The 16924-nt window shown below is 36.2% G+C and overlaps 1 protein-coding gene across 1 annotated transcript in view; it reads right to left on the reverse strand.

Annotated features, from left to right (window-relative positions):
• Positions 1-16924, reverse strand: part of LOC113096336 (succinyl-CoA:3-ketoacid coenzyme A transferase 1, mitochondrial-like) — a 46852-nt gene that overhangs the window by 23253 nt on the left and 6675 nt on the right. Inside the window, exons 4-12 of the mRNA XM_026261699.1 lie at positions 16468-16603; positions 16168-16317; positions 15908-16014; positions 14828-14888; positions 7320-7427; positions 7094-7208; positions 6610-6704; positions 4108-4156; positions 2916-2988 (exon numbers count right to left, since the gene is read on the reverse strand). Of these exons, the coding sequence (XP_026117484.1) occupies positions 2916-2988; positions 4108-4156; positions 6610-6704; positions 7094-7208; positions 7320-7427; positions 14828-14888; positions 15908-16014; positions 16168-16317; positions 16468-16603 (894 nt within the window). The remainder of the gene's footprint in view (positions 1-2915; positions 2989-4107; positions 4157-6609; positions 6705-7093; positions 7209-7319; positions 7428-14827; positions 14889-15907; positions 16015-16167; positions 16318-16467; positions 16604-16924) is intronic.

Consider the following 16924-nt stretch of genomic DNA (forward strand, 5'->3'; position numbering starts at 1 on the left):
TGGCGCCTCTCGATGTCACTACCCGTTTGAGGTGAGAAAACAGGAGAATACCAGCTCCACACGAAGGCTATAGAATCTAGCGAACATGTTGTGGGTCACACAGCCTGCAGCTCTCCAAATATCTGTCAGTGAGGTGCCACAAGCCAGCGCCCAGGAAGATGCAAAAATCCTAGTAGAGTAAGCCCACAACCTGAATGGGCAGGGCACACCCTGTGCTTGATAAGTCAAGGTGATGGCATCCACAATCCAGTGGGCCATCCTCTGCTTAGAGACGGACTTCCCCTTCTGCCGGCCTCTGAAACAGACAAAAAATGGTCCTCTGGTCTGAGGTTCTAAAGGTTTGTGTCCTGTAAAGTAGTGCTGCAACGACTCGTCGATGTCATCGATTACGTTGACTACAAAAATACGTTGATGTGGGTGAAATGCATCGACGCGTCACACTGTTTGTTTAAATCTCGCGTAATGGCATACAGGGAATGGAGAAAGTTGCATTCTATCACAAAAACAGAGACCACTGTTATCAAAAGTATGGGAATACTTTAAACAGAGGCCAAATAAAATGGCCTTTTGTTCCCTTTGCAAAACCGACATGGTGTACCACGGCAGCACAACTGCGATGCGCGAGCACCTCAGAGGAAAACATCTTGGCGCACTCCGGTGTCACAGTTTAACTGGTTACCGTGTGATCTGGTGACCAACTTCCTGGTTCAGGTCTGATATTATTGCGCTTGCAGTATTCTGAAAAGTTAAGATGTTTTTAACTCGATGCGGTGCGGACGCGCCTGGAAAAAACGAGCGTGTTGCGACCACGCCGCTTATTGCGCGCCTACATTGGAAATAGCGAACTTGACCGCGCATACGTGATATGTGAATGGCCCCTTAAAAGACAGCGCGCCGCGAGACAACAGCCACAGACCACCGAGCTACCCCGAATCAGCTCCAGATCTCTGGAAACCATGCTAAACCATAGCAGAACCCTGACTACACTTTATGGTTTGTGATGCTAAAAAACATTTCATGATTTCAATTTTCTTTGCCTCTTTATTATTTTATACTGTAAAAACTTCAACCACATAGGTTGAAAATGAATAAAGGTTGAAATATTATATTAGAAGTTGTACTTATATTTTTTTGTAAAGTTATCCAAAGGATTTATTAACTAATAAAAAAAAGAACATTAGATTTATTATTTATTGGAATAAAAATAATCGTTAGATTAGTCGACTAATCGGAAAAATAATCGTTAGATTAGTCGACTAATCGGAAAAATAATCGTTAGATTAGTCGACAGACAAAATAATCGTTAGTTGCAGCTCTACTGTAAAGCGGTTTGCCACCACTGTAATCCTCAAACCACCCGGCTGTAAGCCTGGCAGCCACTAGGACGAGCACTACATTGCAAGAGGCAACGGAGCTCCGAGATGGTCATCTTCCCTGCGAACGGCACCTCAGCACATTTAGTGCCCAGACACATGAGGTAGTGATCGTGACCATCACCTGACACCAGGTAACGACTGCATCCAGAAACGCACGGGTGAAATGGCATCTTCTTAAATGACGATCTGTCATCTTTACAAAGACGCACCGATATGAGCTCTTTTAGAGAAACTGCTCTTTTCAGGGAAATGCTCTTTTAGTGCTGAGGCACACAGGGGACTGGCCACTTGCAGCATGACAGGGTAGTAGTGCAGCCTGAAGTGCGCAACCCGCTCGAGTCTAACTGACCCTGCTGAAGCGCTATACCGCCAACACCAAAAGCTTCCAAGAGCAATATGAACTCGTAGTCACTGCATGGAGCAGAACGATGTAGTTGCTCAGCTCTGAAGCAAAAAGCTGGCATGCATTGCACCCACTGCCTTTTTATTCTCACGCTGTGATCAGCTGCTGCTGAATGTAATAATTCCATGCCACTGGAAATATGCATTGGCTCGTTTAGTTTACACTCAAAGTAGAGTGGTCTCTCGAAAGGAAGATCCCAATTTGTCGGTCACCGATGTGCTGTCGAGACTTGATTGACTGAAAGGGAACTAAGCATTAATGTTAACCATTATATTTAATTGTGATTAATCATATAATTATATAAAAACTAAAATAAATTCAATAAAATGAACACACACACATATATAAATATATTCTCTACATTTCATTTAACCTAAACTAAAATCATAAAATCGAAAATGTATTAATTTTAAATCATTTTAATAATAAATGTAGACTTTTATAGTATTTTAAATTCAATTAGAAAAAAAAAGTTAAGCATTTTCCATAGTGTCCAACACTCAAGTAGCTTTTGGGCCCTCAAAAATGGTATCACCAGGAAATTGATATTCACACACCCAGGATGCACAATTACACATTCACACACTTAAGACCAGCAAGAGTCAATTGCTTTATTGACAGCACCGCGTGATCCCTCTGTGAAGGCCAGAACAGTCCCGGCAGAGACAAAGCACCTTCGTTCTGGCCGTCTCACCCTACTGAGCAGTACAAGAAGCATCCAATTAAAGTAGCCACCTGTTTTGACAGCGCTGAAAATGTCAGCCAACTCGGCCTGAGGCGCAGGCAGCATCACGACCGACTCATTGCATATTCTGCCGCTGCTCCATCCCTCACTTTCACCATTAACACACAGCAAACAACCCTTTACCCACTCCAAATCAAGCCAAAACAGCCACGGTGCTTCATTCAACACGAAATGTCACATTTATTATCAGGAATGTCTAAGTGAGCTCTTCCACCCACAGCTGGCCTCTTTAAAAGTGTCAGCATCTGGGTCAAAGTGCTCCGCCTGTCTAAGGAACAATCTACTGAAAGTCAACTTGTGAAAAATGTTTTGTGAGAATGGTTACAAAACACTGAATATATATAAAAATTATTTATATATGACTGATCTTATATATGTTTTAAGGACTTACCCTCTGATCATGGCAAAGGAGTCGTCGCTAGAGAAATAAGCAGCTCCAGGAAGAACTGTGACAGTTTCTTTACCTGAAAGGGTGAGGGTGAAATGGGAAGAGATTTCATTACAGGGTTAGTTCACCCAAAAATGAAAATTAGCCAATAAATTACTCACCTTCAAGTCATCCTAGGTGTATATGACTTTCTTCTTTCAGATGAATCTAGTTGGAGTTATATTAAAAATGGTCTTTGATCTTTCAAGCTGTTTCATGTCACTCAGTGGGGGCTGCAGTGCTTCAATCAAAAAGAAGTGAAATGAAATGTGCCCATCCATAAAGAAAAATGGTCTCACATGGCTCCAGGGGGTGAACAAAATCCATGCATTTTTCTAATAAAAATAACCATATTTAAAGCATAATAATCACTTTAATGTAGCTTGCAGAATCAGTAACCAGAATCAGTTCCGGGGGAATGATGTATGGTGGTCGGCTTTGCGAATGCGCCACTCGTAAGTGACGAACGCAAAAGCACAGGGAAGAGATCAAAACAAAACAACGGTCACTAATTAGAAGTACAAAACAAGGATTTGTAAAGAAGAATATCGGAGGATTTCTATATAAGCCAAGGGGAGACTGGTTTTCCTTTGCTTAAGTAAGGAAACTTTTGTTCAACAAACGTTGGTTTTCAAGAGACTCACCAGCGCATGCGCAATGCCGACCTCATACGTCATGTGTGCAACTATGTACAACTCGGTACAACTCAATTCAGTGTACAACTGTTGGTGCAAGCTACATAAATATTATTTAGTATGCTTTGAATATGGATATTTTTCTTACAAAAATGCATCGATTTGCTACAAGAGGCCTTTATTCAGCCCCCGGAGCCGTGTAAGACACTTTTTAAAATGGATGGGCACATTTATTTAACTTCTTTTGGACTGATGCATGCAACACCTGCTGAGTAACATTAAACATCTTGAAAGATCAAAGACAATTTTTAATATAATTCAGACAGGATTTTTCTAAAAGAAGAAAGTCATATACACCTAGGATGACTTGAGAGTGAGTAATTTATGGGCTAATTTTCATTTTTGGATGAACTAACCCTCTAAGTGCTCTGAATGGACAAATTAGGTTATTAAAAGGCAATTTATGCAATGCTAATGCTGTATAACTATCTACTAGTATGAAAGTGAGGGATAATTATTACCGGCATTGATGAGATCTGGATCAACATCTTCCTCTGTTGGGTAGGGGCCCTGAATTATTCAAAAAGCACAAAAATAGTACTTAAAAATGCTTTTATGAGGAGTGTAAAAATCACTCATATTAATACAGTAATAAATACGACATATATAACAACATTTAAAGTTAAATGGAGCCAAGTATTCAACTGTGGCTTCATGTACAGTAGTTGAAGAACTTTTACACAGATCTGACATTTTTGTGTATGAATTCATTATTCTTCCTTATATATACACACATTATATATACACCTACTGTATATCTGTTAAGATTATGAAATTTAGTATTGTCTTTTTCTGTTACATCTGCCTGTTTCTGTTTTCCCTTATATGGTTTTGTTCCTGTTCTGTTTTAGCTCATTAGTTAGTTTGCTCATTAGTCATCATTAGTTTACTCCCATCACCTGTTTGCCCCTCATCAGCTTCCCCATTTAAAGTCTCCTTTCTGTTCAGTATACTGTTGGCTATTTTTTTTAGTGTTACATGTTTTGCTGCTACTCTGAGTTATCTCCTTCCTTGTATTCATCTGGATTAAAAACAAAAGACTTTATTTTTGATTATCTGCATCATTTGGAGTTCCGCAACAATATCTAATAGCGATAATATTTAATATTAATATTTAGATCCAATTTATAAATCCAATTGAAATGTTAGGGGTTGGGAATTTTTTTTAAATTTGTTTTAAGTTTAGCCTCACATGCTCACCAAGGCTGCATTTGTTTGATCAAAAATACAGTAAAAACAATTATATTGTTAAATTATTAAATTTTTGAACAATTTATGTTTTGATGTAATTTTCATATATTATAACTATATACAGTGGGGATCGAAAGTTTGGGCACCCCTTGCAGAATCTGTGAAAATATGAGTAATTTTCAAAAAATAAGAGAGATCATACTAAATGCATGTTATAATTTATTTAGTACTGTCCTGAGTAAGATATTGTGCATAAAAGATATTAACATTTATTCCACAAGACAAAATAATTGCTGAAATTATTAAAATAACCCTACTCAAAAGTTTGGGAACCCTTGGTTCTTAATACTGTGTTCTGTTACCTGATGATCCTCGACTGTCTTTCTGTTTTGTGATGGTTGTGCATGAGTCCCTTGTTTGTTCTGAACAGTTAAACTGAGCAGCGTTCTTCAGAAAAATCTTTAAGCTCCTGCAGATTCTTCAGTTTTCCAGCAGCTTTGCATATTTGAACCTTTTCCAGCAGTGACTTTATGATTTTGAGATACATCTTATCACACTGAGGACATTTGAGGGACTCAAACACAACTATTTAAAAAGATTCAAACATTCACTGATGCTCCAGAAGGACACGAGATGCATTAAGAGCTGGGGGGTGAAAACTTTTGGAATTTGAAGATCAAGGTAAATTGTACTTAATTTGTGTACCGGGAAACATACAAGTATCTTCTGTTGCTTACGAAGGGCAGAACTAAATGGAAAAAAAATTATATTTCAACAAAATAAGACAAATTTGGCCATCTTCATTGTGTTCAAAAGTTTTCACCCCCCAGCTCTTAATGCATCTTGTTTCCTTCTGGAGCATCAGTGAATGTTTGAATCTTTTTAAATAGTTGTGTTTGAGTCCCTCAAATGTCCTCAGTGTGATAAGGTGCATCTCAAAATCATAAAGTCACTGCTGGAAAGGGTTCAAATATGCAAAGATACTTGAAAACTGAAGAATCTGCAGGAGCTTAAAGATTTTTCTGAAGAACAAACAAGGGACTCATGCACAACCATCACAAAACAGAAAGACAGTCGAGGATCATCAGGAAACAGAACACAGTATTAAGAACCAAGGGTTCCCAAACTTTTGAGTGGGGTTATTTTAATAATTTCAGCAATTTTTTTGTCTTGTGGAATAAATGTTAATATCTTTTATGCACAATATCTTACTCAGGACAGTACTAAATAAAATATAACATGCATTTAGTATGATCTCTCTTATTTTTTGAAAATTACTCATATTTTCACAGATTCTGCAAGGGGTGCCCAAACTTTCGATCCCCACTGTATAAGTGTCACATGATCCTTCAGCAATCATTCTAATATTCTGATTCATTACTCAAGAAACATTTCCTATTATCCTGAATGTTGAAAACAGGTGTGCTGCTTAATAGTTTTGTGGAAAGTTCAAAATATCAGCATTTATTTAAAAAAATAAATCTTTTGTAACATTATAAATGTCTTTGCCATCCCTTTTAATTAATTTTGTGTGTCCTTGATGAATAAAAGCATTTGAAACACTTTTGAATGGTAGTGTAGTTTCTAAATAATTTATACTTCTGCATGTCAACATTTCAGAAACAACCAGATAAAACAATTTTTAAAGCAATTTTCTGTCTCATTTACATAAACATGAATACAAGGACAATAAAATCATAGCAGACAGGATTTTCAAATTTCTAACCATATTTAGCATATTCAATACAAATCTCTAAAAAAGAAGAACTTACCAGCCCCAGTATGCCATTTTCACTCTGCAGGTGGACAGTAATATCCGGTTTAATGAAATTACTGGCCAGCATGGGGATTCCGATGCCCAGGTTGGCTAAAAAGGTTAACAAACTGCATTAACGGATTATCAAGAGAGACACACAGGAAATGACATTTTTAATAAACATTAAAGCCACTGTTGCTTATAATTACTGGCTAAAATTAAAGGAAAAGCTCACCAAATTTCAGTATAGTTTCATATGCTTGAAATATAGCACACACGTTGTGCGAATGATTCACTTCTATTATGCTCTGAATGCTTCAATCACCATTCATTGTACCGTAATTGTATGGCAAAGACAGATTCTTTAAAATCTTTTTTCCATTCACAAAACCGTCAGACAGTTTTAGAACAACATGAGGGTGAGTACATGATGGCAGAATTTTCTTTTTCAGGTAGACTAGATAAAAGAAGAGTGGCATGATCCGAAACACTGTACACACCGTACATCCCGTCCTCAAACTCCAGCGCAGCTCTGCGAATAATCCTCTCTCTCACAACATCAGAGTCTTTCTTGGGTTGGGGTTTTTCAGCCTGGCCTTTCTTTACTGTACGCCTCTGCAAAAGGTCAGACAGAAGGGTGTCAATAAGGAGAAGAAAAAAAATGATGGAAGATAAATGGATTAGGAAAACTTATAGAAACGAGCCAGACAAGTCAAGCCTCCTTACTTCGATCCGCTTCTCGTAGCGATCTCCCTTGACGATCCTGTGGACGTAGATGCTGGGGATGTGGATATCTTCGGCTGCAAATGAGCCCACGTCTACAATCTCCTCCACCTGAAGACAGAACATAGACCAGCTGACGATGACAATGATACAGTAAGAAAGGAACTACAGTTCAACAACAGACTAGTTGATTAGAGTGGTCAAGATTTATTTAAGTAGCTTTAAATGGCATGTTCAGTAGATGCGGTAAATCTCAGAGACAGTTTTTGTATGTTTACAGCATGTAGCACTTAGCATGCTAAGGGCCTATCAGTAGTCAGCATGGCAATCTGTCAGATAAGTTGTTTCTCTAAATTCATCCCTTTTAAAGCACTGTTGGGACTTCAGATCACCTGCTATGAATCAAGTTTTGGTTATTTTGCCTAATCCGTAGGGCAAGTACAATAATTTTCTGCAATAAAAATGTATATATTTAGCATATTTATTTGCTGAATGTCAGTCGGTATATAAAAAAGTTTGGGGTCAGTAAGATTTCGATTTTTTATTTAGGAAAAAGATTAATACTTTTATTTAGCAAGGATACATACAAATTTCCCTTAAGTCATCCTTTCGACCAACTGTCTCAAGACTCTTGGGTGGGGTTTAAAAACTTGCAATTTAAAAGCCCTGAATCATCATCTATCATATCCATCTGTGATCCATTACAGCTGAAGAAGTGTTACATACTTGAGGTTAAACTGCCCTTAAATTTGGTGGAGGCGCCTTACACTGAGTCAAGTGTAAAAAAAAAAATAAAAATAAAAAATAAAAAAAATTTCTGAGATGTTGATTTTGCCTTTATCATCTTCAAACAGCATTGATATGGGCAGCTTTGAGGACCCCACAGGGAACAATAAACCTGTCAAATATAAGCAGCCTGATTGAAGAGGGTTTGCCCTGCAAATGGGAAAATGTTAACCTATCTGCCTTTGGAGACTAGAGAATATGAGAAGCAGGAAATGAAGTGCTGACAGCTACTCAAGAAAAAAAAAAAAAAAAAAAACACAAACTTTCCATAACCATTCATCTTGAAGTAAAGTTTCTAATACTCCTTTATATATCAGGCTGAAGTGAGAGTTTTCATAAAAGCAGGGTTTACAGAGATGTTTGGCAGAATTTGCACAAAACTTCATACTACAACTTCAAAACTATCATAGTTCTTTTAGATACAATTAGCATGACCAAAAATGACCATCATTTTAATAACAAACCTGGAAAGTTACGTGACATTCAGCAAAGTATGGTGACCCATACTCAGAATTTGTGCTCTGCATTTAACCCATCCAAAGTGCACACACACAGAGCAGTGAACACACACACACACACACACACACCGTGAACACACCCGAATTGTATTATTTGAATATTGAAGTTCGCACTTCTAACCTGTTCTAACCAGAAAACATAAGAACTAATCTAATATACCATTATTAACTGTAAACCTAGTGATTCATTATTAATACCCCAATACTAGTGAATATAACATTTGTGCTATTTTATTATTTGCATATAAGAAAATATGCAAAATATGCTTTTATAAGAAACAAGAGAACCAATAGCATTTAACAATTAACAACAAACCTATAGTGATTAATTTCTAATGCTCCAATACTAGTTAATTTCTGCAATTTAAATATTTGCATATTCAAACGTGGAATATGTAAACATTTATGAGAAACACAAGAACCAACAAATTTTTATATTTGCATATTCAAATGTAGCACTTGTAACCAGTTACAAGAAAAAAAAAAAGAACCAATAGTGTTTTCCATTAATAAGAACAAACAAAAATATTTAGTGATTAAATATTTATAATACTCCAAAGTTAATGATAAATATAAAATTTGTGAAGTTTTAATATCTGTAAATTATAACCAGTTACAAGACACACGAAAACCAATAGCATGTAAAACATCAAGCTAGAAAAAATAAACTCTGTTTATGTTTCATGGAACAGAGAAAATGATAAACGTTAAAATGTAAAATTAAGTATGAACTTTGTGATCAGTAATTATATAGTGTAAACTCATTTGACGCCGATTTAGTCGATGTTGCAGAAACGGGTTTTCCTCCTGTGATGAACGTTGATGTATCTGTTCTGGTGGTGTGTGTTAACAAAAACTCACACACACAGTTTCACACACAGTGCCGCTGAGAGCTCAGAGAGCAGCTTAGCTCTCTTTTAAGGACCAAAAATAAGCTCTTAAAATACTGAACAAAAACCTGAAGCTCAGATAAAGGCTCAGGGGAGAAAACACACTTCGCCAAGAACCAAAGCAATGTGTCCAAAGCATGTTTAAGCCCTGCATAAATGCACAAACAGAGAAAAAAGGATCCTACCACCAGCGCACCAGTGTGACTTTACTTGTCAGATTCAGCACACTTGTGCGTTGTACATAAGGGGACATTTCCTGAAATCGGTGCATATTACAAATCTGTCCTCTGCACGCAGCACCGTTAGAGATGGCAAAAAGATGCGCATAGATTGAGCGTTGCTGTTGTCATGGTTACCGCTGGTAGCATTTGGCTTTTTATCATTCGACGGGCTGCGCAGGGCAGCGAGTGATTGAAGGGCTCAGGCTTCCAGACGACCTAAGGGTTTAATGCAGAGCACAGAATGAAATCTGTAGGAGTTAGCAACACTCTCTCTGGAGAGTTTGCTGCCTCATTAACCCTTCATGCACACTTCATACACTAGGAAACAAAATGATAGCATATTAGTTGAAGGAATAGTAGACCCAAAATAAAAAAGGTCATTATTTCCTCAACCTCATGTCAGGCCAAATCTGGGTGCTGTTATATAAAATTATCATTATTAAAAACATATATTATATTATTAAAAAAATTATACAGTAAGGCATTTTTGAAATTAGAATGTTTTAGATGTACTGTATGCACTGCTTTAAATTGATGCATTTGTATAAAAGAAAGCAATATTACATTGCTTTCTTTTATATAAACCCGATTCCAAAAAAGTTGGGAAACTTTTGTGAGTAAAAAAGGAATGGGATAATTTACAACTCTCATAAACTTATATTTTATTCACAATAGAATATAGATAAGATATCAAATGTGGAAAGTGAGACGATTTTGAAATGTCATGCCAAATATCGGCTCATTTTGGATTTCATGAGAGCTACACATTCCTATTCCTAAACTTGAGCAGCTTGTCTCCTCAGTCCCCAGACAATTGAAGGCTGTAATAAAAAGAAGAGGGGGTGCCACACAATGGTAAACATGGCCTTGTCCCAACTATTTTTAGATGAATTGATGCCATGAAATTTAAAATCAACTTATTTTTTTTTAAATTATAAATTTTCTCAGTTTAAACATTTGATATGTCATCTATGTTTTATTCTGAATAAAATATAGAAATTTTAAACTTCCACATCATTGCATTCTGTTTTTATACACAATTTGTACAGTGTCCCAACTTTTTTGGAATCGGGTTTGTATAACAATATATATGAAAAATAACTGCTTAAATGCTTTATATTTCTGCATTTATATTTTATATAATAAAGTATTTTATTATTAAATGTGGAAAAAATTCTATACTTTCTACTTTTACTACATTTGTAAAATTGTATTATATTATATTATATAAAGAAATATATTATTATTAATAATAAATGATATAGTAAGACATTTATGAATTTAGAATGTTTTAGATGTACTGTATGCGCTGCTCTACATTGATGCATTTATATTATATTGCTTTTATAATATATATATATATATCATATACAGATATCTCATGATACTGTCATATATTATTTATCTATCTATACACACAAGCAGCCCCCAGGAATAAACTCAGATATTGAAATACATGAATAATGAATGCATGATGAGACAAATCCAAAAATCCAATGGAGGCACAAACATTACTAAGCTATGTGACTTTTTTTTTTAAACACTAAACAAGGAATGTATGGTTTGTGTGTAGTAGTGTTTTTTTTTTAAATCCTAAAAAACAAATTTCTACATTTCTTCTCTTCTTGGTCCTCTCCAGATGTTTTTGAAGCTGGTTTCAGCTCAGTATGGGAATGTTAGAGGAGTCCTGGCCTATCAGCAGCATGCACCTTGAGGATCTGCCAACCTGAGGCTAAATACAATTACCACTTCACTCAAGTGGCCCTTGAGGGGAATATGCACCAACTGAAGAGAAGGGGACCTCTAAAGAAACAGGTACGTTTTTAAAGGTTTTTTTATCGACATGTAGCACATTTTCATAAAATGATTCTACACCAAGAGCATTGATAAAACAGAATACAGCATCTCAAATAAACTAACAAGGCAATCTACATTATAAATGGTTGATTATCATACAGTATCTGCACAAACTACATACTTTATATACATATATGTATGCACATTATATATATAGATTTATAATTTAGAAGTTATAACTACATAATGTGCATTTACTTATTTGCATACAATTATTTAATTTGAGTTTAGAGCAGAATCTGAGGTAGATTTTTATCCTTAAGAAAATTTTGAATTAAATTTATTTAAAGAAAGAGCAATTTGTTTAGTAAACCACTGTTTAATAGTTAAAAAAAAAAGCAATTTTATGTTTAGTTTTTCCCCCTTCTGTACTGAAACCATATCTAACAGTGATGTCAAAACCGAGGTAAGTATTGAACCCTCATGTTTGTGTACCATTACATCCCTAATTAATTATATATATATATATATATATATATATATATATATATATATATATATATATATATATATATATATATATATATATATATAAGTAAAAGTTACATTACTGTATATGGTGAAAAACTGAAATCTAAACTGGAACATTTCATGTAATTTTAAAAATGAAAAATATTGTTTTTACCAGTTATTTAAATTATTTTTTTTACAGTGTTTAGAAAGTCATCACAAGGCACTGTAAAACAGCAAATATTAGTATTTAAACATTTTAAAGTTTGTGTGTGAGATCCAGATCACTGCCCCAGTCACAACTTTAGTACCCTTTTTTTCCCTGAGACTATATAATACTTGTCGGTGTGCCCTTTTGTAACCTTGAAATCTAAAATGAAAGCGAACTGTAATTATATATAAAAAAAAGAAGAAAAAATAGTAAAAAACAGCATCATGTATTATGCAGAATGTATTATTTTTCAATAAATGAGCTAATTATTTAAATTATATTTCTATTTAAGTTAAACTTTCTGGGTACCATACAGTTGTGATTAAGACATGAGAGGGGACAAAACAAAGAATTAGCAGAATAATACGAATTTACATAATACATTTACATAATAATCTTTACATAAAGAAAGCCACAAATATTCTACTAGGAGATTATTTGATTGAAACAGGATTGAAAAATCAACACTACAACCTACTGGCTTCACATTTTGCAATATCCCTGATCTCGCCCCAGCTGTGCACTGGTAATTTATGTGCAACAAACCAAAAGGATAATCAGCGTTTTGAAATTGGACAGAGGTAGGAGGAGAGATAATACCTTTGAGGACGAATTTTATCAATAACCAATTAGCCTCATCCTGGAAAACCCATTTCATAAAACCTGTCGTTTCAACAAACCTTGAAAAAAAAAAAAAAAACTTGATCGGTTCCTTTATAACTGCTGCCACTAGCAAATATGGCCTTGTTTGAACCAACTGCCCTTGCATCCCACAATGCTCTGGGTCTCATTGTACCTGCGAAAACAGGATATCTGGAATAAGCTTGCACACCAGATCCGTGGCATGTGTCGCCTGGCAACCGACTGGCCAAATCGATTTCTCTTGCTTTATTATTGTTTTTTGGCAATCTACATTTCCTTTGGTTAATGCTAATGATCATTTCTTTATAGATCATTAGTTAAATAGCAGCTTTGTGGACGCACAGCGATCAGATATCCTGTTAATTAAGACGCTGTGCTGTGCGGTCTGTTTTATAATGAGAGGAAACAAGGTGGCAGTTTCCTCCAGTGGCATCAGTATTTCCAGCACCTGGCTCTGACAGACAACTGGAACGCTTCTCTCGAAACACAGAGCCATTGGAAAGCCTCATCAGCCAGCCGATTGAGAGGAAATAATTTAACATGGCTACTGCTTTTGGCAGATTATTACTGGATGATCATAAAACACTGTCTCCCTTCCACGCAGCTAAATATGGCCTCAGCTATTTTAGAGTGAAAAATCAGATGTCAGAAAGTAAACCAAATGCTGAAGCTTTAAAATGTAATGCACTACACAGCCAAATCCTATATGCAAATACAGCAGGGGGATACAGGTGAAGGGCCGAAGGAAATGGCAGTCTCTTTGAAGTAAAGCATGGGACAGAGCTTACGACGGTTCCAATCAAACACAAGAGACCATAATAAGCTTATGAAGGACTGTAAGGACGATTCACGTCATCAGCTTCACATAACAGGATAGTTCTGTCCGGGAAAAGAGATGTACTTGCACTTCCACGCAATATCCACGAAAGTGGGTCACAACCACTATGCTCTCAAAAAGCTTTTGCACAAAATCTCCACTACATGCATTTGGTCTAAAGTTTTAAGTAGGCCTGTCAATCACTTAGATTTTTAATTTTAAATTATAAATGCCTTTACTGTGACTTTTGCCAGTCAAACAGAGGCAGAATGCAAGAAACTCACTGTTGCTCAGCACTCAGCCGACTGATTCGTTCTCCTAACATGGCGGTTTTCATCACCAGATGCACAAACACAGAAAAAAGGCCTTTAACTATTACTGTGTGTTCAGTAAACTGATAAGCTTATCTTTAGTGGGCCTGCAATAATCGTATTGTCAGATGATACTGGCCACTAATAACTGCTCATATTGCTGTTCAGCCACAATAAAGATTGAAAACCAGAAAAATAAAAGCTCTAATGTGCTGCTGGCATCCGACACGATTAAACAATATCAGCGAGCTAAAAGTCTTCCTTCCTGACGATACTACTAGTAATGGATTGATTGGTATACGGATTGTGAAGGGTGAAACCTAGTTTCAGAAATATCTACACAAAGGATTTGAATTCAGTTATTGCTTCACATTGTAAACCGTTTCAAACAAGGGCTGCAAGAGAAAGAACGGGATGCTGGAAGACCATATTAATTAATGGAGTTTGTTCATGGCTACTGAAAATGCCTTTTGATAAGTCTTTTGTTCGTAGATGCGCGTTTTTGAACAAAGGCTTAGATAAAAGCATATTTGATATGCAGACAAGTGTTTGAAAAGCGCCCTCTGTAGAAAGGAAATGAAAAAACGAATAGGGGGCAAAAACTACAAAGATCTAGATGAAACCAACTATTTGTTTTGTTCATGTGAAAAACAATGAAATGAACCATATGGAGAGATATATGTTCGGGGGAATTGAATTCATAGGATGGATAATATGATATATGTACAGGCTTTTAAACTTGTAATAATGCACCAAACAGCATCTGAAAGAAGCATGTGTGTTATGTGGTCATGTGATAGCCACCTACCTCCACAACTGTGATCTTGGCTGCCTTGCACATGGGCTGGTTGAAGTTTCGTGCTGTTTTCCTGTAAGAAAATAAACATAAAATAAAAAATAAGGCACATGCTCAGCATTAAAGTCTGTTACGCTGACTTCAAACATCCAGAGCTGAGGTGAAATGTTACATATATGAAAGAGTGGGTTGTCCTTTCCTCGATTTACGAAATATAGTGAAATGAGCCAGAATGACAGGCTATAAAAATCAGTTTGACTGCGGTCAAAAACAACTATTGTCAAGTCATCATCCGTAAGAGGTGCCCTCATGCTAAAATAAATTAAAACAGAACAAGAGTACATTCATTTTCTTATGGAATAGGAAACAGTGCACCCTGGTGGTAAAACAAGATGCTATACAAAAATTCTGTAACATTGGAAATGAGAATGTTTTCAAATGCTATATAAGTATTTTACCACACACAGCTATTTGTATAACACTAATTTAATAATATAATTCTTTAATATGGCGACGTGCCTTTTGTGTTTTTATTTTAACATTTGTTAATGGATTTTATATACACTTCCGTAAGATTTGTATTTATTTTTATTCATTAAAGAACTCTTTTCAACACTGATAATAATAAGAAAATGTTTCTTGAGCAGCAAATCAGCATATTATAAATGATTTCTGAAGGATCATGTGACACTGAAGAATGGAGTAATGATGCTGAAAATTCAGCTTTACCTTTAGGAATAAAATCGCATTCTTTTATGTAGTTTAGTACTATTTTTATAACATTATTCTCTGTGGGTTGTATAATGAATAAAATGGCTGGGTTTGAAATTACAGTCATTTTAAGAGTCTGCCTTGACTACTGTGTTTAGAATTTGATCTAAAATAAGGTATTGTTCATGTCTCCTTTTTAAAAAGTGTCTCATGTGGCCTTCCTTTCTGTGAAACAGTCTGTGGGATTGTGCTAAATGAAAACAAAAAGGCGAGAGATAATAGCCATTTTAAGTTCGGGCAAAACACCAACGACACCGGTGAACATATGACACTGCACAGTTAAGGAAAACTGTCCAATTCTGTCTAAAGAGACACTTGTACCTGAAGATGACATTGCCAGCTTTGTCTGCTTTCCAGGCTTTGACCAGTGCAAAGTCTCCTGTAATGGATTTTTCCATGATATAATGACGGCCGTTAAATTCACGCACCTAAAATACAACATAGAAATCAATATAAAAGCTTAATCTATTTTTACGGATCCCATTTCAGATATTAACAGTGATCAAACTTCATCAGCAGAGACATCAGCTGTATTATTGTATCAGTCAGTAAGACTGGAGGATAAAAGCAGTAGCTCTGACCTCTCTGGGTTCACTTGCGATGGCAATGGTACCGTCCTTGTTGTATTTGATAGGAGAGCCTCCCTCTTGGATGAGCGTGCCATAGCCTGTGGCAGTGAAGAAGGCAGGCACACCTGCGCCTCCGGCCCTGATCCGCTCTGCTAGCGTGCCCTGCCATCAACACAGCACAATGGCCAAACAGTATTGGATCTTTTTGGAAGAATGGTACTATAAAAATCTTTATAGCATGCATTTACTTGGCAATACACTTGCCATTGAGAACAATGACAAAGTGTTTATTCTGAAAGTTGATGGTCTCACCTGTGGGGTCAATTCCACCTCCAGCTCCCCACTGAGATACTGCCTCTCAAACTCCACATTCTCCCCCACATACGACGAGATCATACGCTTGATCTGTTTGGTCCGAAGGAGTAGGCCCAGGCCAAAGTCATCAACTCTGTTGAAACCATACAGGAAAAAAAATAAAAACTTTCAGTGCATAAATAACTAATTTCTGCTATTATTACCTCCTAGTATTTGCCTTAAGTACACATGACTGTAAAAGTGTTCAAATCTTACTGACCCCAAACCGTTGAAAATCAGGTTTGAATTTATAGTAGTATTCTTTCAGTAACAAATCCAGATGGTTAGGCACACAACCCCAGATACTGGCTAAACAGTAAAGCCGCAAACAAACATTTCCAGAAAACCAATGTCTAATTAAGGCTGAACTATTGATGGAAAAATATTGCCTAAACAGGTCTAAATCCACCGTCCA

The sequence above is a fragment of the Carassius auratus genome, unplaced genomic scaffold (genome assembly GCF_003368295.1).
Source record: "Carassius auratus strain Wakin unplaced genomic scaffold, ASM336829v1 scaf_tig00215912, whole genome shotgun sequence".
Classification (NCBI taxonomy): domain Eukaryota; kingdom Metazoa; phylum Chordata; class Actinopteri; order Cypriniformes; family Cyprinidae; genus Carassius; species Carassius auratus.